The sequence below is a fragment of the Chiloscyllium plagiosum genome, chromosome 37 (assembly GCF_004010195.1).
Source record: "Chiloscyllium plagiosum isolate BGI_BamShark_2017 chromosome 37, ASM401019v2, whole genome shotgun sequence".
Classification (NCBI taxonomy): Eukaryota; Metazoa; Chordata; class Chondrichthyes; order Orectolobiformes; family Hemiscylliidae; genus Chiloscyllium; species Chiloscyllium plagiosum.
In genome coordinates, this window is record NC_057746.1 from 27,608,135 (window position 1) to 27,630,126 (window position 21,992).

The 21,992-nt window shown below is 42.4% G+C and overlaps 1 protein-coding gene and 2 non-coding genes across 4 annotated transcripts; all 3 read left to right on the forward strand.

The window, feature by feature from the left end:
• Window positions 1-8,314: 8,314 nt before the first annotated feature.
• trnag-gcc lies at window positions 8,315-8,385 on the forward strand. Its single transcript has one exon. It is a non-coding gene; the product is annotated as a tRNA-Gly (tRNA).
• Window positions 8,386-11,486: 3,101 nt separating this feature from the next.
• On the forward strand, window positions 11,487-21,838 carry LOC122541444 (zinc-binding protein A33-like). 2 transcript variants are annotated; one of them, XM_043678221.1, is made up of 6 exons: window positions 11,487-12,315; window positions 12,408-12,503; window positions 13,314-13,547; window positions 14,933-14,955; window positions 17,968-18,083; window positions 19,789-21,838. In XM_043678221.1, exons 1-6 carry the CDS (start codon window positions 11,911-11,913, stop codon window positions 20,337-20,339), a joined length of 1,425 nt encoding a protein of 474 aa, XP_043534156.1. In that variant the 5' UTR covers window positions 11,487-11,910; the 3' UTR covers window positions 20,340-21,838. The 2 variants fall into 2 exon arrangements, with proteins under 2 accessions (XP_043534156.1, XP_043534157.1); XM_043678222.1 differs by lacking the exon at window positions 13,314-13,547.
• Window positions 13,820-13,890, forward strand: trnag-gcc. The gene has a single exon. It is a non-coding gene; the product is annotated as a tRNA-Gly (tRNA).
• Window positions 21,839-21,992: the final 154 nt, after the last annotated feature.

The following is a 21,992-nucleotide window of genomic DNA, read 5'->3' on the forward strand; positions in this document are numbered from 1 at the left end:
CCCCACACTGCGCTGCAGGCTCCATTTTTGAGCATTTTCATGACGGAATCCACAGGTTTCTGGAAACTAATGGCATTAAGTAAAATCGACATAGTGAGATGACCGGCCGTGATCCCAGAATGATGGGCCAGACTGCATACGCCGAATGTGATTAGAGTGGTGCTGGAAAAGCACTGCGGGGCAGGCAGCATCCGAGGACCAGCAAAATCGACCTCTCGGGCAGGAGTCCTTCATCAGGAAGGGTACTATCATATATCCAAACATCTTCTGCTGCTTCATTAGTGACCTTCCTTCTGTCATATAGTCAGAAGTGTGCATTTTTGTTCACGATTGCATAATGATAGCACCACTGACAACTCCTCAGATACTGAAGCAGACCATACTAGGTTCAAATCCAGAAAGCCAATGCCCTCTGACGAACGCAATCGTCTTTCTTTGTGCTAGATGCGACTCCAACCAGTGGATAAATAAAGATTGTAAACCTACTCAGTTCTTCACAACAGAGCGTCATTGATGTTCTCGCATTCAATATCTTTGAATAATGAGTGGCACAGACAGAGTCAATAGCCGGAGTCATAGTTTGAAGATATTAGGAGGATAGTATCAAGGAGACGTCAGAGGTAGGATCTTTACGCAGAGAGTTGCGAATGCATGGAATGGGTTGCCAGCTGTGGTGGTGGAAGCAGAGTCATTGGGGTCATTTAAGGAACTGCTCCACGTGTACATGGAGAGCAGTGAGTTGAGGGTTGCGTAGGTTACATTACATTAGGATGAAACCTCGGCACAACATCGTGGGCACAACATTCTGTGCTGTACTTTTCTATGTGCTTGGTGCGCGTTCAACAGGAATGTCTTCACTCAGCGTGTTGATTCTAACAAAGATCGCCGTCACCTCCGGCTCTGCAGGCTCCATCTTCATGATGGAATCCATAGGCTTCTGGAATGTAATGGCGTGGAATTCACGTTTTCGGAGAGTTGTCGCCAGCCAGCTTTGTAACTCGTGCATTGGAGGTTCAGTGGTTGGATTCTCGCCTGCCACGTTGGAGGCCCGTGTTCGCCTCCAGTCCAATGCGTTGTCGCGTGTTTTGCTTCAAATATTACGTAGTGTAACGGAGTTCAGCCAGATCGGGATGCGTGTTTCGTCTGGCTGCAGACTATCCAATTTCCTGCCACGTTAAAGACCAAGCCGGTATTTGTTCGCTCATCATGTGGAATCTAACAGAAATTTCTTCCCCACAACCCTCTGCAGGCTCAATTTGTAAATTTGGAGATGCCGGTGTTTGACAGGTGTGTACAAATTTAAAAATCATACAACACCCGGTTATATTCCAATAGGTTGAATTTGAAACACACTAGCTTTCGGAGAATCGCTCCTCCATAAAGTGGTTGTGGAGGACACATTTGTAAGACACAGAAGTTATCGCAAAAGTTTACAGTGTGATGTAACTGAAATTATACATTGAAAAATACCTTGATTGTCTGTTGAGTCCTTCATCTGTTCGAATACCATGATAGTTTCACTTCATTCATCAAAAAGCATTATTTTTAAAGTTGCATTCTCAGGTTCACTGTAACAATTGGTGTTAGCTAGACAATATGTTAAAGGTGTTCGCCCCCTGTGTTCTCTGTCTATGCCATGATGTTTAGATTGATTCTAATCTAAAAAGTGAAATAAAAGTGTTTTACATGAATTCATGCAGTTTTTGAGCAATGTACAATTTTCGAACATTTTCATGACATAATCCATATGTTGTTGGAAACCAATGGCATTAAGTAAAATGGTCATAGTGTTGGAAAATGGTCTTGAGATGAACGGCTGTGATCCAAGAATGATGGGATAGACCCCATCGCTGAAAGATCTATCCTGTGTGACTGTCACAGTCACTCAGGCAATCTTTTCGAGGGTAAAGGTTGTTGCGGTCCCAGTGCCTGAGGCAAAGATTGAGTTTTTAATATGATACCCTGAAAAGAACACAACTGGGGTTAAAAAAAAAGGGTCCGGCTTCTGGCTGCTTTTGAAAGAATTGTCCTATGCCAGAGAAAGTGGAGGAATGCAGGTTCAGTTACAATGTTTAAAAGACATTTGGATATGTTCATGAATAGAAAAGGTTTGGAGGGATATGTGCCAAACGAAAGCCGGTGGGACTAGTTTAGTTCAGGAATATGGTCTGCTGAACTGGTTGTCCCACTGTTGTTCCAGAGCGTGAGAATTATCTATTCGAAAATGTATCTAACTCCTTTACGAAATTTACTATTGAAAACACTACCCCTTCCTCTCTCGTCAATTCAAACATTCCAAACCATCAAAAATCAGAACTTAGGGTTGGTTCTATGATTAATTATTTTGATGTTTTGGGTCTGTAACTCAACAGATCTTTCAGTCCTTGCTTCTCCTTTAAAATTTTTCAATTGAATTCACCAAGTCCCCTTCTAAAGTGCACCAATTTATGCTTCCCTCAAATCCCAATTATGGACTTCAACAGCACTTTTGTAGCGCCTCTCAATCTGTTACCATCCCACTAACTTTTTTTAATTCTAGGACGGCGTTTCCTAGAATGGAAGGCAGGACATTTTCTTGACTGAAATTACACATTTTTTTGGAAAAGTAACTTAGAAGGTGGTGTTTTGTAACAGATTCTTACGTGTTTATCATGACATATTCATGTCTGAGCGCAATTTTAAGTCATACAAATCTGTTTACTTCCACAGAGTTAAAGTCAGGCCGAAAGAGATGTCAGGCAAAAGTGAGGGCGGCAGATGCTGGAAATCGGAGTCGAGATTAGAGTAGTGCTGGAAAAGCACAGCAGGTCAGGCAGCATCCGAGGAGCAGGAAAGTCAACGTTTCGGGCAAACGCCCTTCATCAGGGATGAAGGCAGGGAGACACTGCGGTGGAGAGATAAATGGGAGTGGGCTGCAGCTGAGGAGAAGGTAGCAAAGAGTACAATAGGTGGATGGGGGCAGGGATGAAGGTGATAGATCAGAGAGGAGGGTGGAGCAGATAGGTGGGAAGGAAGATTGGCAGGTAGGGCAAGTCATGAGAATGGTGCTGAGTTGGAAAGTTGGAACTGGGATAAGGTGGGAGGAGAGGAAATGAGGAAACTGGTGAAGTCCACATTGATGCCCTGGTGTTGGAGTGCTCCAATGTAGAAGATGAGGCATTCTTTCTCCAAGCATCGGGAGGTGAGGGAGTGGCGCTGTAGGAGGCCTAGGATGAAAGAGCTGTCAGTCATGCAACTACAGCTCACTGGAGTTCACCAGAGGCTCACTGATTATGTTACCCAGTATAGTGTCAAAGTGTCTGAAAGTGTACCTCCCAGCTCAGCAAGCATACTTACATCCAGAAGTATAACTCTATGGGTGTATATGTTTTATTACAATAATTAATCATTGTTAGATTTCACCTAAACATTGTTCTAAAATTCCACAATATATAATGTAAATAGTACAACTTGGATTCTCGGCCCAAAATTATTACTTCCAAATTATAGCTTGCTTACATGGTAGAGAAGGCTATTTTTAAAATGGAAAATGAGTTCTATTTTAATTATTACATGAACATGTTGTGTGCAGACAATCAACACAACTCATATTGAGAAACACAGGAACATAACGATGGTGGTAGAATTAGCCCACAAATCAAGCCTGATCCAATATTATTAATGATCAACTTCACTATCTTGCCCATCCATTGGTTTTATAAGCATAAAAACCATTTCTCTAATCCAACTTCAAATATATTCAATGCTAGAACATCAATGACCTTCCATTGTGAAGAACTCAGTCCATTCACGATCTTTGTTTTTCCACTGGTTGGAGTCATATCTAGCACAATGGTAGGTGGTTGTAATTGTCAGACGTCATTGGTTTGCTGCATTTGATTCAGTATCTGAGGAGTTGTTAATGGTGCTATCATTATACAATCATGAACAAAAATGCCCACTTCTGACTTTATGATGAAAGGACGCTGTGTGACCCAACAGGTCTCTCAGTCCCTGCTTCTCTTTCAAAATTATTCAATTGAATTCAGCAACTCCTCTTCTAAAGTTGACCACTTTATGCTTCCCTCAATTCCCAATTGTCGACTTTGACAGCACTTTTGTAGCACCTTTCGATCTATTACTATCACACTAAGTTCTTTTTTTAAATTCTAGGACAGTGTTTCCTGGAATAGAAGGAAGGACATTTTCTTGACTGAAATTACACGTTTTATGGAAAAATTACTTAGAATGTGGTGTTTTGTAATATATTCTTACCTGTTTATCATTACACGGTCATGTTTGAGCCCAATCTTAAGTCATACAAATCTATTTACCTCCACAGAGTTAACATTAGTCATGCAGTTGCTCACTGGAGTTAGAACATAGAACATAGAACAGTACAGCACAGAACAGGCCCTTGGGGCCACGATGTTATGCCGAACATTGATCCTCGTGTTAGGTAAACCTAACGTACGAACCCTCAGATTTCTGTGACCAAATGCATGTCCAGCAGTCTCTTAAATATCCCCAATGACCTCGCTTCCACAACTGCTGCTGGCGACGCATTCCATACTCTCACAACTCTCTGCGTAAAGAACCCGCCTCTGACATCCCTTCTATACTTTCCGCCAAACAGCGTAAAACTATGACCCTTCGTGTTAACAATTTCTGCCCTGGGAAAAAGTCTCTGGGTATCAACTCTATCTATGCCTCTCATTATCGTGTACACCTCAATTAGGCCCCCTCTCTTCCTTCTTTTTTCTAATGAAAAAAGTCCGAGCCCAGTCAACCTCTCTTCGTACGATAAACCCTCTATTCCAGGCAGCATCCTGTAAACCTCCTCTGAACCCTCTCCAAAGCATCCACGTCTTTCCTATAATAGGGCGACCAGAACTGCACACAGTATTTCAAGTGCGGTCTAACCAACGTTTTATAGAGCTGCAACACGATGTCACGGCTCTTAAACTCAATTCCCATGTTAATGAAAGCCAAAACACCATATGCTTTCTTAACAACCCTGTCCACTTGGGTGGCAATTTTAAGGGATCTATGTACCTGCATACCAAGATCCCGCTGTCCCTCCACACTGCCAAGAATTCTGTCTTTAATCCTGTACTCAACTTTCAAATTCGACCTTCCAAAATGCATCACTTCGCATTTATCCAGGTTGATCTCCATCTGCCATCTCTCAGCCTATCTCTGCATCCTGTCAATATCACGCTGCAGCCTACAACAGTCCTCCATACTGTCAACGACACCTCCAACCTTTGTGTCGTCTGCAAACTTGCTAAATCATCCTTCAATCTCCTCATCCAAGTCATTAATAAAAATTACAAAGCCTAGAGGCCCAAGAACAGAGCCCTGTGGAACACCACTCACCACTGACTTCCAGGCAGAATACTTTCCTTCCACTACCACTCGCTGTCTTCTGTCGACCAGCCAATTCTGTAACCAGACAGCTAAATTTCCCTGTATCCCATTCCTCCTGACCTTCTGAACGAGCCTACCATGGGGAACCTTATCAAATGCCTTGCCGAAGTCCATATACACCACATCCACCGCTCGACCCTCACCAACTTGTCTAGTAACATCCTCAAAGAACTCAATAAGATTTGTGAGGCATGACCTGCCCCTCACAAAGCCGTGCTGACTGCATTTAATGAAGCCATGCTTTTCTAGATGGTCATAAATCCTATCCCTCAGAATCCTTTCTAACACCTTGCAGACGACAAACGTGAGACTGACTGGTCTGTAATTGCTAGGGATTTCCCTACTTCCTAGTTCATCAGAGGCTCAGTGATGATGTGTACCTATTATGGTAACAAAGCATCTGAAAATGAACCTTCCAGCTCAGCGAGTAAACTTACATCAGAAGTATTATTCGATGGATGTATATGTTTTATTACAATACTTAATCATTGTTAGATTTTATCTAAACGCTTTTTAAAAATTTCACAATCTATAGTGTAGAAAATACAACTTCGATTCTAGGTACAAAATTATTACTTGCAAGTTATAGTTTGCCAATAGATTCCTGACCAGGTGGAGAAGGCTATTCTTAAAATGGAAATGAGTTACATTTTAACTAAAACATAAACATGCTGTGTGCACACACAATCAGCACAACTCATATGTATAAACACAAGAACATAGAGATGGTGGTAGAAATAGCCCACAGATCAAGCCTGCTCACTATTATTAATGATCAGCTTCACTTTCTTGCCCATCCCTTGGTTTTGGAAGTATACCAACTATTTCTCCAATCCAACCTCAAACATATTCAATGCTAGAACATAAATGACACTCTATACTGGTGAACTGAGTTGGTTCACAATCTTTGTTTATCCACTGGTTGGAGTCATATCTAGCACACAGGAAGACAGTTGTGTTCATCAGAGGTCATTGGCTTGCTGCATTTGAACATGGTCTGCGTCAATATCTGAGGAGTTGTGAATGGTGCCATCATTATGCAATCATGAACAAAAATAGCCCACTTTATGTCAGCAGGAAGGTCACTGATGAAGAGGTAGAAGATGTTTGGGTCTATGACAATATCCTGGACAATACAGCGGGAGTGACTCTTATTTATGAGCCTGCACTCCTGGGCTCGAGTCACACTAGAGAAAGGTTGTATTGAAAAAAATTAACCTAGACAATGCCCAGGCTTGGGTTAAGAAATAGCAAGTACAATTGCACAATACAAATGCCAGGAAATGACCCACCTCTCACCATTTTCTCAAGAACAATTTGAGATGGGCAATAACAATGACCTAGCAAGCAATTAAATGCTCATCCAATGAATATAAGAAATAAAAACCTTCACTTTTCAGATCAGTCATAGGTATAGTCATATATACAGCACAGAAACAGACACTTCGGTCTAATTTGTCCATGCCGACCAAATGTCCCAACCTAAGCTACTCCTATTTGCCAGCACTTAGCCCATATCCTTCTCAGCCCGTTCTACTCATATACCCATCAAGATGTTTTTTTTAATCTTATAATTGTACCAGCCTCCACCACTTCCTCTGGCAGCTGATTCCATACATGCATCATCCTCTGTGTGAAAAACTTGCCCCGAAGGTCTTTTTAAAAATTTTTCCTTCTCATCCTAAACCTCTGCTCTCTAGTGCTGGACCCCGCCCCCCGCCCCCCCCCCCCCCCCACCCCTCCCTTCAGGGTAAAACAAAACTTCTCTATTTATCCTATCCATGCCCCTCATGATTTTATAAACCACTATAATGTCACCCCTCAGCCTCCGACGCTCCAGGGAAAACAGCCGCAGCCTATTCAGCCTCTCCCTATTGCTCATCCCTGGCAACATCGTTGGAAATCTTCTCTGAACGCTTTCAAGTTGCACAACATCCTTCCGAGAGGAAGGAGATCAGAATTGCACGCAATATTCCATAAGCTAGTCTTTCTCGACTTGATCACTGGTAGACAAAATCAGGAACAGGAAAAAGGAGGCAGCAACCAACTGGACTTTGCAAATCCCTGTGAAGGTTCGCAGGAGGAATGGGGAGAATGAGTGGAGATTCTGTTGCTCTCAGCAACAAAGCAAGTACCCGGCCGACCAGAAAAATCTCTGGTGTACAATCGCGGATCTCTAAACGGACTTGAGCAAATGAATCCTTTGCTGGTCAGGTGAATTGGCCGTGCTAACTTGCCCATGGTGTTAGGTGATTAGTCAAGGGTAAATATAGAGTAGGAGAACCGGTCTGGGTGGGTTACTCTTTGGAGGGTCGGAGTGGACTTGTTAGACCCAAGGGCCTGCTCTGTACTGTATGGAATGTAATCTAGTTCTCCGTCGTTCATCCGAGATGATTAAGGGGTCAAAAATGAGATGAGAGGAGTCAATTTAGAAAATCAATTGTTCCAACAGTAACTTATTCCACCCACTCAGCATGCAGTGGCAACCGCAATGAAAATATTTTCATTTGAATCAAGTTGATTTTTAACTTTGTGCACCTCAGTCCAACACCAGCATCTCCAAATCATTACATTTGGACAGCTGTGCTCCACACATCAGAGGAAACATTTTTTCAAGTACAAGAACGGAAATTGCTGGAAAAACGGTCAACGGAGCCGAGAGTATAACTTTGATTTCTCTGCACAGATGCTGTCAGACCTGCTGAGCTTTTCCAGTAACGTCTGTTCTTGTTTCATTGCGATTTTGCTACTTGGTTTCTTGCTACATCAGCAATGGCGAAAGTGAGGGCTGCAGATACTGGAGATTGGAGTCCGTTTCCAGCACCACACTGTTTCAACAAGACTGGTTTAATTCCCCGCTGCGATTCAAACTACAGGAGAGTTCTGGTAAGTCTTGCATGTACTTGCATTGGTGGTTCAGTGGTAGAATTCTCGCCTGCCACGCGGGAGGCCCGGGTTCGATTCCCGGCCAATGCATTGCGGAGCTTTTTTCTTTAACTTCAAATGTTACACAGTGTAACACACTTCAGCCAGATCGGATGCCTGTTTCGTTGGCTGCAGACTCTCCAATTTCCTTCCACGATAAAGACCAAGCAGGAACTTGTTCACGCAGCGTTTGGAATCTAACAGAAATCTCTACTCCACACGGCTCTGCAGACTTAACTTTTGAACATTTTCATAACAGAATCTATAGGTTTCTGGAAGGTAATGGCATTAAATAAAATGGACATACTACCATGAAAATATTTTCATTTGGACAAAATTAAAAATCACAGAACACCAGGTTAAAGTCCAACAGATTTAATTGGAAGCACAATCACCTGATATAGGACAGAGCTCAGGAGAAACTTCTTCACCCAGAGAGTGGTGGCTGTGTGGAATGCTCTGCCCCAGAGGGCAGTGGAGGCCCACTCTCTGGATTCATTTAAGAAAGAGTTGGATAGAGCTCTCAAAGATAGTGGAATCAAGAGTTATGGAGATAAGGCAGGAACAGGATACTGATTAGGAATGATCAGCCATGATTATATTGAATGGCGGTGCAGGCTCGAAGGGCTGAATGGCCTACTCCTGCACCTATTGTCTATTGTCTATTGTAGGAGCAGCGCTCCGAAAGCTAGTGCTTCCAATTAAACCTGGTGTTTTTTTGATTTTTAACTTTGTACACCCCAGTCCACTCCGGCATCTCCAAATCATTGCATTTGAACAGCTGTCTTCCGTGATATCTGGATGTACAAAGTGCTTCACACATCAGAGGAAGCATTATTTTTAAGTACAAGAAAGGTTACTGGGAAAACGGTCAACGGAGCCGAAAGGTTAACTTTGATTTCTCTGCACAGATGCTGCCAGACCTGCTGTGCTTTTCCAGCAAATTCTGTTTTCGTTTCTGATTTCCAGTATCCGCAGTTCTTTCGGTTTTCGTTTTCTTTAAGTGTTCTTGCTGTCGTCATGATGTGCAGGTGCCAGTGTTGGACTGCGGTGGAGCAGAACACTCTTCCGTCAACGAGAACTGAACAAAACTGGCGGCACAATTAATCATAGAATCCCTACAATGTGGAAGCAGTGACCCTTCGAAGACCAACCCATTCCCCCAAGCTATATTTACCCCTGAGTAATGCATCTAATATACACATCCTGAGCACTATGGGCAATATAGCGTGGCCAATTCACCTAACCTGTTCATCTTTGGAATGTGGAGAAATCCCACACAGACATCGGGAGAATGTGCAAACGCCTCACAGAGGGTCGCCCGAGGCCCGAAGTTTGTGGTACATCTTGGGAATAGTTAGCAGGATCAAAGAGGGCAGCGTTGTCTGAGTTATGAAATCGTGGTAAGCGCGAAATAAATTCTCGATGCAGAATTTGAGTCATCGGGGCATTTTCTATTGCTGAAGATAAACGCAATTGTCTCAAATTTGTACAAAGCCCCCATATTGCTCAGTATAATGTAGTATCGCGATTCAAGGCTCCCCGTCTCCAATATTCCGCGAATCTATAAGGACATTTCTCTGAAGATTGAGGAAAAGAGCATAAACCACGAACTCTTCCCAGTATTAGCGGGTTTTAAAAAATATTTTCTGGGCCACTGAGATTAGATTACTTACAGTGGGGAAACAGGCCCTTCGGCCCAACAAGTCCACACCGACCCTTCAAAGAGCAACCCACCCAGACCAATTTCCCTACACTTACCCCTTCACCTAACACTACGGGCAATTCACCTGATCTTTGGACTGTGGGAGGAAACCGGAGCACCCGGAGGAAACCCGCGCAGACACGGGGAGAATTTGCAAACTCCACACAGACTGTTCCCCGAGGTGGGAATTAAACCTTGGTCCAAAAGAGAAAATGCTGGACAATCTCAGCAGGTCCGGCAGCATCTGTAAGGAGAGAAAAGAGCTGACGTTTCGAGTCTAACTGACCCTTGACAAAAGGTCAGTTAGACTCGAAACGTCAGTTCTTTTTTCTCCTTACAGATGCTGCCAGACTGCTGAGATTTTCCAGCATTTTCACTTTTGGTTTCAGATTCCAGCATCCGCAGTGATTTGCTTTTATCCAGAATTGACCCTTGGTCTCGGGCGCTATGAGGCAGCAGTGCTAACCACTGCGCCACTGCTTGGACCGCAGAAGCCCCTCCGTAGTGGGAAAAGTTATGCAAACCATATCGGGGTCGGGGGGGTGGAGGAAGGTGGAGGAATCAGATCAATGGTGGAACAAACTCGGAAGGCCTACTAAACTAAAACCAAACTGTCGATACTGGAGACCTGAAACAGCAAAAGGGGCTGGAGAAACTCGGAAAACGCGGTGACAACTGTGGACAGAAAAACAAAACCTTCTGTTTCTTTTTGGGTTTCGAGGGCTCTCCACCTGCTGTCAACTCGTAGCTTCATTCATTGTTTGACAGGATTCGCTTAATATAGAAAATGCACTCCATCAGATTTGATCTCGTAGAAACCTTCAAGCAAGGGCCTCACCGCCTCTAATGCAAAGGGGACGTGTCAGCTATGGCATAGTGGTTGCATCGTTTGTGAGGGAGAGGAGTATAGGAGAGATGGAGAGATCTATGGATATAATAATAATTGAGGGATTGAGAGAATGTGTGACAGCAGGTCAGGCAGCATCCTCGGAGCAGGAAAATCGACGTTTCGGTGCTTCCTGATGAAGAATCCCGGCCCGAAACGTCGATTTTCCTGGTCCTCGGATGTTGTCTGACCTGTTGTGCTTCCCAGCAACACATTCTCAACTCTGATGGCCAGCATCTGCAGACTTCACTGTCTCCCAGAATGTGTGACAGAGCGAGTTTCTTTTTAAACCCAAAAGATTTAATGTTGAGGCCTAGTTTGTTCTCTCAGATGAATGTAAATGGTATTATTCCACAGAGGTAATTAAATACTTTTTTTAAAAATTGATATCTATAAGCCAGATTCTGGTGCCCTAAGTTTCTTTGCTCTGGTTTCTACATCACCACAATGATTGGAATTCGCAAGAGCTTGGTCGTTTACACGCTGCTTTTGGACAAGGAAGGCGCTACACAAATGGAAGTCTTCTGGTTTTGCAAATGAAATCCAGTGTCACACAGGTCTAAACCCTCGAAAGGCTTTAATTCCCCCAGTTATATAAAGCGATTCAAATACTAATTAAAGTATTGCACATCTAGGCCGCAGCCATCAGCTCAATTCAGTTTCAGGATCCGCATCTTTTAGAAGTTTCGGCAGCATTCGTAATCAGCAGCGAGCTCGAAAGTGTACAAACAATCCCCGCCTGTTTCCGGCTCTCACCGTCGCCACTCCCCTGAAGGTCCAGCCTCTCGACCAGAGTTCTACTTAACCGCCATTAACTAACGCTGTTCATCTTTGATGTTGTTCCTGGGTTTGTTTCTCTGAGCAAAAGTCCACAAGATCTCCACCGGTGTAATTCTATGAGAATTGCAAATAATTTCACTGGGCATTCGTCGAACTCAGGTCCCCCAGCGTTGCAGAAAAATCGAAACAGAAAACTGGGCTCGGCATGGCTTCCAGAGAAGAGACCGAAAGCTTGACCGAGGAGGCAATCTGCCCCATTTGTCTCGATTTCTTCACCGATCCGGTAATATTGGAGTGCGGGCATAACTTCTGCCGCTCCTGTATCTCTCAGTGTTGGAAAAAGAAGATGAACTGCCCGCAATGCAGACAGAAGTGTGCAAAAAAAAGTATCCGGGTGAACCGGTCCTTGGCGAACCTGGCCGAGAAAGCGCGAAAAATAAAGCTGGAACCAAAAGAGCAGGATGGTCAACCCCAATGTGAGGAGCATCAGAGAGAATTGAAGCTGTTCTGTGAAACGGACAAGAAATTGATCTGTTACATTTGCAGAGATTTGCGGGAACACAGAGGCCACCGCCTCCAGCCGATTAAAGCGGTGATTGAAAACTACAAGGTAAAATGGAAACAGTTTTGACCATCTGATGATTTCAACAGATTTTCACATTCTAACGCTTTCATCCCGTGTTTTTTTTCACCCAATGCCAGGATCAGCTGAAAGCTTCCTTAGATTCTCTCACACAGAAGAAATCCCAGATTGTAAAAACGGAACAGAAACAGAAACGGGTGATTTCCCAAATTAAGGTGAGCTCTTCCTCTGCTGATATTTTCTGCGGGGGAGTGGGAGTGGAGGGAGGAGAGAAGTGGGGATTTTGAAAATCAGAATCAAGAGAAACTAATGGGAAAAAGCTCAGCAGCATCTGTGGAGGGAAAGCCAGTATTAACGTTGTGCATCCAGTGACCCTTCTTCAGAACTGATTGTAGCGAGAACAGGGTTGATGTACAGTATATGTTGAAGATGGGGTAGGAAGGGAGGAGTAAACGATCGGTGGAGATGAAGCATCCATGATCTCATTTTCCGCTTGGGAACCCTGCAGCAGTTTAATACCAAGTTAATTAATTTTAGGCTTGAGCACCTCCTCTCATGCCTTTACCTGAAACCCTATGCACCTGGCCATGTCATCACATGGGGAGCTACCACGACCCAATTAGCAAATAGTGATTACCCCAGACTAACCTTTACCATTCTTTTGTCTGTCCAACTCTGATGAAGAGTGAATTCTAGACTCGAAACGTTAGCTTGCTCTCTCCACGGATGCTACCAGATCCGCTGTTATCTCCAGCATTTGTTGTTTTCAGCACAAACTCCAGCATCTGCAGTAATTTGCCCCACACTTCCACTATCATTCACTCCTCCCCCGCCCCCACCGTAGCTTTAACATGCACCCCAACCTTTTAACTCTGTTAACTAACTTTTGTTAACGCTACCATGTCTCCACAGGCGCTGCCAATCTGCTGAGTTCAACCAGCAACTTCTGTTTTTCGTTTCTGGTTTTCTGAGATCTGTTCCCTTTATGGCGGGACGTTAATGAGGTTTCACATTTCATTTGGTAGGAACAGGCGAGTAGTCTACAGACCCACATCACATTTGAGTTCACTAAAATGCACCAGATTCTCACTGAGAAAGAGCAGCGTTTACTCAGAGATCTCAGACAAGAAGAGAAGAGGATTCTGGTGACTATTGAGCGGAATCTTGAGATTATCCAGCAGAATATAAATTCTATTGAAGATGAATACTCAAAGTTGCAGAAACAAATGGAGCAGCAAGACGAGCTGACATTTTTGAAGGTGAGGGATCCGACTATCGCGACTTAGCTCCCTGAAATCTTTTAGCAAACCCGTCTTGTCTCAGTGTGTTCGGGGCCGGTTCTGCTGTAGTCACCAAACCGATTAAAGAAGCAGCGGTTCATTGCAATTTTCCTCGCTATACCAGCAATGGTGGAAGTGAGGGCTGGAGATGCTGGAGATTGCAGTCGGTTTCCACTCTTTCAACAAGACCGGTTTAATTCCCTGCTGGAATTCAAACTCTAGGAGAATTGTAGTAACGTTTTTTAGCAGTTGCATTGGTGGTTCAGTGGTAGAATTCTCGCCTGCCACGCGGGAGGCCCGGGTTCGATTCCCGGCCAATGCATTGCAGAGCACTTTTTTACTTCAAATGTTACACGGCGTAATATACTTCAGCCAGATCGGATACCTGTTTCGTCTGGCTGCAAACTCTCCAATTTCCTGCCACGATAAAGACCAAGCCGGTATTTCTTCACGGAATCTAACAGAAATCTCTACCCGACACGGCTCTGTAGGGTCAACTTTTGAATATTTTCATTACATAATCTATTGGTCTCTGGAAGATAATGGCATTAAATAAAATGGACATAGTGTCATAAAATGGTCTTGAGATGACCGGCCGTGATCTCAGAATGATGGGCCAGACTTCATAGCTGATTGGCCTATCCCTGTGTGACTGTCGCTGTCACTGTCGCTGTCTAATCTTTTCGAGTAGAAAGCTTGTTACGGTCTTCAGTGCCTGACACAAAGATTAGATTTTCAATGCAATACCGTGAAAAGAAAACAACTGGGGGAAAGAAAGGTTGGGCTTCTGTCTGCTTTTGAAAGAAATGGCCTATGCCAGAGAAAGTGGGAGAATGCTGGTTCAGTTACAATGTTTAAAAGGCAGTTGGATAACTTCGTGAATAGGAAAGGTTTGGAGGGATATGTGTTGAAAATCAGGCAGGTGGGACTAGTTTACTTCAAGAACATAGTCTCGTGGACTGGTTGGACTCAAGGGTCTGTTTCCACGCTCTCTGACTCTAATCCTACTCTTGCTCCAGAACGTGAGAATTATCTATTCAAACATGCATTTAAATCCTTTATGAAAATTACTTTTGAAGATACTACCCCCTACTCTCTCGTTAATTCAAACATTCCAAATCATCAAAAATCAGAATTTAAGGATGGTTCTTTAATTAATTATTTTGATGTTTTGGGTGTGTGACCCAACAGGTCTCTCAGTCCCTGCTTCTCTTTTAAAATTATTCAATTGAATTCACCAAGTCCCTTCTAAATTGCACCAATTTATGCTTCCCTCAAATCCCAATTATCAACTTCAACAGCACTTTTGTAGCGTCTCTCAATATGTTACCATCCCACTAACTTCTTTTCTTTGTTAATTCTAGGACAGCGTTTCCTTGAATGGAAGGTAGGACATTTTCTTGACTGAAATTAGACTTTTTTTTGGAAAAATAACTTAGAAAGTGGTATTTTGCAACAGATTCTTACCTGTTTATCATGACACGTTCATGTTTGAGCCCAATTTTAAGTCATTCAAACTTAAAATCAGGTCGACAAAGTTGTTAGCTGTGCAACTATAGCTAATCGGATTTCACCAGGGGCTTACTGATTATGTTACCTAGTATGGTGATGAAGCGTCTAAAAATGATCCTTCCAGTTCAGCGAGCAAACCCACATCAGAAATATAACTCTATGGATGTATATGTTTTATTACAATAATTAATCACTCTTGGATTTTATCAAAAACACTTATTTAAAAATTTCACAACATAAAATGTAATTAATACAACTTGGATTCTAGGCCCAAAATTATTACTTGCAAATTATAGTTTGCCTACATGGTTCCTGAACAAGTGGAGAACGCTATTCTTAAAATTGAAATGAGTTCTTTGTTAATTAAAACATAAACATGTTATGTGCACACAATCAGCACAACTCATATTTATAAACACAAGAACATAGAGATGGTGGTAGGAATAGCCCACAGATCAAGCTGCTCCACTATTATTAATGATGAACTTCATTTTCCTGCTCATCCATTGGTTTTGTAAGCATATCAACCATTTCTACAATCCAGCCTCAAATATATTCAATGCTAGAACATTAATGACCTTCGATTTTGAAGAGCTCAGTAGGTTCACAATCTTTGCTTATCCGCTGGTTGGAGTCATATCTAGCACAAAGGAATGTGGTTGTATTTGTCAGATGACATTGGCTTGCTGCATTTGAACATGGCCTGCTTCAGTATCTGAGGAGCTGTGAATGGTGCTATCATTATGCAGTCATGAACAAAAATGCCCACTTCTGACTTTAAGATGGAAGGAAGGTCAATGATGAAGCAGCAGAACATGTTTGGGTCTGTGACAATATCTTGGACAATACAGCGGGAGCAACTCTTATTTCTGAGCCAGGACTCTATTCTAGAGATTTTTAAAAACATTTCAGCAAAGGTTGTATAGAAAATATCTAACCAAGACAATGTCCAGGCTTTGACTATTAAGTAGCAAGTATGATTGCACAATACAAATGCCAGGAAATGACCCACCTCTAACCATTTTCACAAGAACAATTTGAGATGGGCAATAACAATGACATAGCAAGGAATTAAATGCTCATCCCATAAATATATGAAAAAAACCTTCACACTTCTGATCAGCCATAGTTATAGTCGTAGTGAGGTACAGCACAGAAACAGACCCTTCAGTCTAACTTGCCCGTGCCACCTAGCTATCCTAACCTAAGCTACTCCCATTTGCCAGCACTTGGCCTATATCCTTCTAAACCCTTCCTATTCATATATGCATCCAGACGCTTTTTAAATGTTATAATTGCACCAGCTTCCACCACTTCCTCTGGCAGCTGATTCCATACATGCACCATCCTCTGTGTGAAAAACCTCCTCCTTAGGTCTTCTTAAATTTTACCTTCTCATTCTGGACCTCCCCACCCCAGGGAAAAGACCTTGTCTATTTATCTTATGCATGCCCCTCGTGATTTTGTCAACCTTTAAATGTCACCCTTCAGCCCCCTCAGTTCTCGCTAAACAGGTCCAGCCTACTCAGCCTCTCCCTACAGCTCAAGTCCTCTCTGGCAACATCCTTGTAAACCTTTCCTGAACCCTTTCAAGTTTCCTGTAATACCAAGTGAATGCAACTGTGTTATACTGCAGTCAGACCTCACATCATCGGATTGAATCTTAGAATGGCTTACTTTAAATAAATCAGATCTCAGGCACGGCATGAGTTAAAGTAAATAGTACATTTTATATTTACTGTCCTGGTTTAGAACCAGAGGTTTACTGTCATATTCTGCCACAAGGGTAGAATTGGCATCTTGAACAGTTTTCAATCATGGCTAATGGCAGAAATGCCATTATGGAATATACTAAGAAAATGGTACATCCCTCCCCACCTGTGCTCCATTAAAATGATTAGAAATCTTCAATAAGTAATTTTTGTGTTACGGAAGATTAAAAATCCTAAATGATCAGCCCATTGTCCTGACTGTACCCAGTGTATTAATTTCTCGCAGCATCTACCCTATCATGCTGCACTAGAGTTTTGCATGCCTCAATGAGGTTGCCTCTCATTCTTGTAAACTCCAGAGAACATAGACCTAAATCACTCAGACTTTTACCATTGAACAATCTGGTCATCCTGGAGACATTACCTCTATTGTAGCTATGCAGAGTCAAAAACGCACATAGTACTCCAAATGCAAACTTATAAAACAATATGTAGAATTTTGACAAGACTTCTTTCCTCCTGTACACCTATCCTTATGTAATAAAAATGCTTTGATAAAATAGAATATCTGAAGGTACTTCGCAGAAACATCATAAAATTGAAATTAACATCAAGTAAGTAGATATTAATACAAATGATTGAGGAAGGCTTTAGAAGATACCTTCATAGAGGAAAAAATTGTGAAGAGGTAGCATTTTTCAGAGTGAACCACTGAGCTGGTGATGTTGACTGAAATCAGGAATGGTGAAGAAGTCATAAGTAGAGGAGTGCAGGGAATATGGTGGGAGTGAGGTTAAAGTGTATACATTAAGCTTAAACATCAAGCTGCAACTTAGATGTCTAAAACAGCTTCTAATATATTCAGAACTTAACTTCGTTTGCAAGTGCACAGGCTAAATGCTTATCTTCCCCTGTGGTATGTGATGACTTGGCAACCACTGTTATCACATCATGAGCCTTTCCCTTAACGTGAGCATTTTGATTCCATGTCCTTGAATTTTGAAGTTGTCTTTTGCTCAGTTATAGAAACAAGATTAACAATTCATTTTCTCTCACATTTGCTTTAAAAGGAAAGCACTGTACGAAAGGAAAATTGGCATGGTTTCATATTTGCATCATTACTGAAATATTCTCATTAACACCAATTTACAACATCATCTGTTTAATATTCACAGGAATAGTGTGGACTCTAATACATTCTCTGTAACAGATGTCGCCTTTTCTATTGGAAAGTTTAGTGGGCCTTTACAGTACACAGCCTGGAAAGAAATGATAGACTCCATTAACCCCGGTAAAAGTTGCATATTCATTTTAGATTCATTTGTCTGACTATAAATATACTTAGGAATTGACTGAAGGCATTATGGAGGCTCAGATTAACCACTGGGTTTCTAGACAGTTATACTGTCTGTATAACCATGGTGGCACGGTGGATCAGTGGTTAGCACTATGGACCCGGGTTCGATCCCTGCCTCAGATGACTACCTGTGTGGAGTTTGTACATTGTCTTTGTGTCTGCGTGGGTTTCCTCCCAAAATCCAAAGATGTGCAGGTCAAACGAATTGGCTGTGCAAAATTGCCCATGGTGTTAGGTGCATTAGTTACGGGCAAATATAGGATCGGGGAATGGGTCTGGGTGGGTTACTCTTCAGAGGGTTAGTATGGACTTGTTGGGCCAAAGGACTTGTTTCCATATTTTAGGGAATCTAATCTAATCATAACCACTTGCAATAGTCCTGATGGGGATTCAAACAGTCACTTCAAGATCAGTGGTTAAATAAGACATTCTGCAGCCATTGAACACAATTTAAATTTTCAGTGAAGTTAATAGAAATAACTGCAGACCTTGCTATAAATTTCACCTTCTGCAACACAAAACCATGGCACAGTTGCTTTGTTTTCTTTCATTGTTAAAAACTTTTTTTAAAAAAATCTACTCTATTACAGTTTCCCCTGTGCTCCATCCCCAAATATCCCTCCCCGTTCTCTTGTTTCCCACTTCCATTCTCTTTCTAGCCTCCAATATATCTCTTCCCTTCAGCTCTCTCATCTCTTGCTATCTTTCTCTTCTTCACTTACCTCCTACTGCTTCAATTTTTCTCCCTGCCTCTCTTTGCACATTCTCCCCGTGTTCATGTGAGCTTCCTCTGGGTGCTCCCACAATCCAAAGATGTGGAGGTTAGGTGAATTGGCCATGCTAAATAGCCCATAGTGCTCGGTAGGTTAGGTGCATTAGTCTGGGGTAGGTGTCGAGTAAGGGGGAATGTTTCTGGGTAGGATACTCTTCAGAGGGTCAGTGTGGACTAGTTGGGCTGAATGGCCAGTTTCCACACTGTAGGGATTCTATGATTCTATGACATTCTATTCTCTCTGTCTCAATACTCTATTTTCTTCTTCCTTTCACTTTCATTCTTCATTTTGCACACCATCTCTCAATGCTATTCCTCTCAAACCCTCTTTCCTGTCTGATGTTTTTACTCTACTGTCATGTCTCACAATATTGCTCACCTCTGTCATTTTTTCCTGCCCTATTTTTCACTCTTCCTTCCCAATTTCAGCCTCAAGCTATCCCTTCCTCGCTCCTAATTTATTTTCTGTCTCACATGCACTCTAGCTCCATTCCATTTATCATGCTGACTCTTCCATTTATCTTGCCCTCTCCAATTATAACCCGTTAACCCACTCCTTCCTTGTGCTCTTTCCACACCCCATTCCTTTTCCCTGTACAATACCTGAGCTATCAGTCCTTCTTCTTCCTCTTCGCAAAATCCACTTCCTGTCGACACAAACTTGTTCTCTTCCATCCTCTCTGCGACCACTTTCTCTCCTATCACTCATACTCCCTGATCTGGCACATTCATCTGTTGCTCTCCAACTCTCCTCCCACCTCCTCCTGTTCATTCTGCTCCCAGCCCACTGTCTCTTTCCATTCATAGTAGATAGATACCTACTCTATCCACCGTACTCTCATCATTATCATTTGTATTTTCCCATAGTTCCAACCGTTTTGACTCTGGATCTGGACACAAAGAATCCTCGGCTCATCCTGTCTGAGGACCGGACCAGTGTGAGACTCGGAGATATACCACAGCGGCTCCCTGATCAGTCAGGGAAGTTTGATACCTGGCCTTCCGTCCTAGGATCAGAAGGATTCACATCAGGGCAACATTACTGGGAAGTGGAGGTGGGGAATAAGACTCAGTGGATTATCGGAGTGGCTCAAAAGTCTGTTGCGAGGAAAGGAGAAATTGACCTGAGCCCAGAATCTGGTTACTGGACTCTGTGGTTGGAATTTGGAAATTATTATTTTGCGGTCACCTCTCCCTCACCTACCCATCTCACTCCAATGGTGAATCCCCAGAAAATCGGGGTTTATCTTAACTACGAGGATGGTCAGGTATCATTTTACAATGCAGACAACATGTCCCATCTCTACACTTTTACCCATACCTTCACTGAGAAAATTTTTCCTTTTTTTCACCCAGGATGGAATATAGATGGAAAAAACTCAGGACCTCTAACAATCTGCAGCATTAAATGTTACTAATGGATCCATCCCATAATTTTGCCCCTGCCCCCTGCCTCCTGCCAGTTGTAAACTGATAGGGGTCACTCTCAGTTACAGGTGGAGAAAGAAGCCAGGTTAACATTCTGGGAATAAACCCTGTATCTGAACTGGGAACTGAAAGATCAGCAAGGAACTGTATAGGGCTGAAGGGGAAAGAAGGAGGGGGAGAGAAGAAACAAATATGAGCTCAATTGTAGAGAGGAACTTACTGGGTATAATGTGCTGTGAGCTGCAGGAATTAAGGAAGATGGTGATGTGACTGTTAATAATCCAGCAACCAGTTCTTGGTACAGGATTTGATTCCATCACTACCATCTAGCGTATTATCGCTATGTTATTAATCCAGACATCCAAGCAATGTTCTGGGAACCTGTGTTCAAATTCTACCAAGCCCCTAATAATGATCATGAAACCTGACAGTCAGAGAGAAAAACTATTTGGTCCACTAATGTCCTTGAGGGAAGGAAACAACCATGCTTATTTGTTATCCCTACATGTGACTCCAGGCCCACAGCAATGTTATCAACTCTTAACTGCCTATTAAGCAATTAAGGGTGGTCCATAAATGCTGGTTTCGTGCAAAAGTGGAACTTAAGATGATTTTATTTAAAGTTTGGAATATTAAGTTTGTCTCAGCGAAGACAGTTGTCACTGTTTATTTTTTGTTAAAAATACATCTGGTTAACGATGTCCTTTCAGGAAGAAAATAAGCCACCCTTGCGTAGTATGGCTTAAACTATAACACCAGTCCTGCAGCAATGACTCTTAACTGCACTTTGAAATATCCTGGCAAGCCATCCAGTTCAAGGGCAACAAACAACCTATCCATTCTGGCCAACATTTAATAACGGAGCATCAACAACCCTCTAGGGGAAGAGCATTCCAAAGATTCACAACCTTTTGAAAGAAGAAATTCCTTATCTCAGTCGTAAATAGTTGGTCCCTTATACAGAGCTGTGCCCCCACATTCTCCTCAGTGTGTCCCCAGTTTAATCAGCCAAGGCAAAAGCTGATTAAACTGGTTACTCTTCAGAGGGTTAGTGAAGGAGGTAGGAGGTAAGTGAAGAAGAGAAAGATAGCAAGAGATGAGAGAGCACTGTCAAGGCCCCATGAGAATATGTACCAAATATAGATTGCTTTCAAGCATTTTTTGCTTCCTTTTTCTTTTTAAAAACGTTTTCATCATTATTTCCATTCCAAACGATGATTCTTTAATATTTCATAGTGACATTTGATTTATTTCAAGTTACTATGAATACCATAAAAGGTGGTCATGCACATTGAAAATGTTATGGTATTGATGACAGAAGATGTATGAATGTAGGGGTGAGAATGTCCATTTCATACCTCCACAATGCATCTTTGAAATGTTTCCAAAGACAGACTGTCTTCTGCTGTATTTGACTTCATGGGCCTTCTTCACTTACAATGTTCATATAGCACCTTTCACAAAAGAAAATAAAACGTGCAAAATGCTACTTTGTAAAGTTGCTTAGTTCTTTTTAGCCTATGTGTCTTTTCTGTTTCTCAGACATACTTTCCTGGAATATAAATGTTGAAACACAACACGCTTTTATTTATTTACTTATGGAAGTAGCTGGCTAACCAGCATTTATTGCTGGCAACTCTAGC

Excerpts from the sequence above, each read along its gene's own strand:
- LOC122541444 (XM_043678221.1), top strand. The coding sequence starts at position 11,911 with ATGGCTTCCAGAGAAGAGACCGAAAGCTTGACCGAGGAGGCAATCTGC. Across the intron at positions 12,316-12,407 it reads CGGTGATTGAAAACTACAAG|GATCAGCTGAAAGCTTCCTT; the intron begins GTAAAATGGAAA and ends ACCCAATGCCAG. Across the intron at positions 13,548-14,932 it reads ACGAGCTGACATTTTTGAAG|GACAGCGTTTCCTTGAATGG; the intron begins GTGAGGGATCCG and ends TGTTAATTCTAG.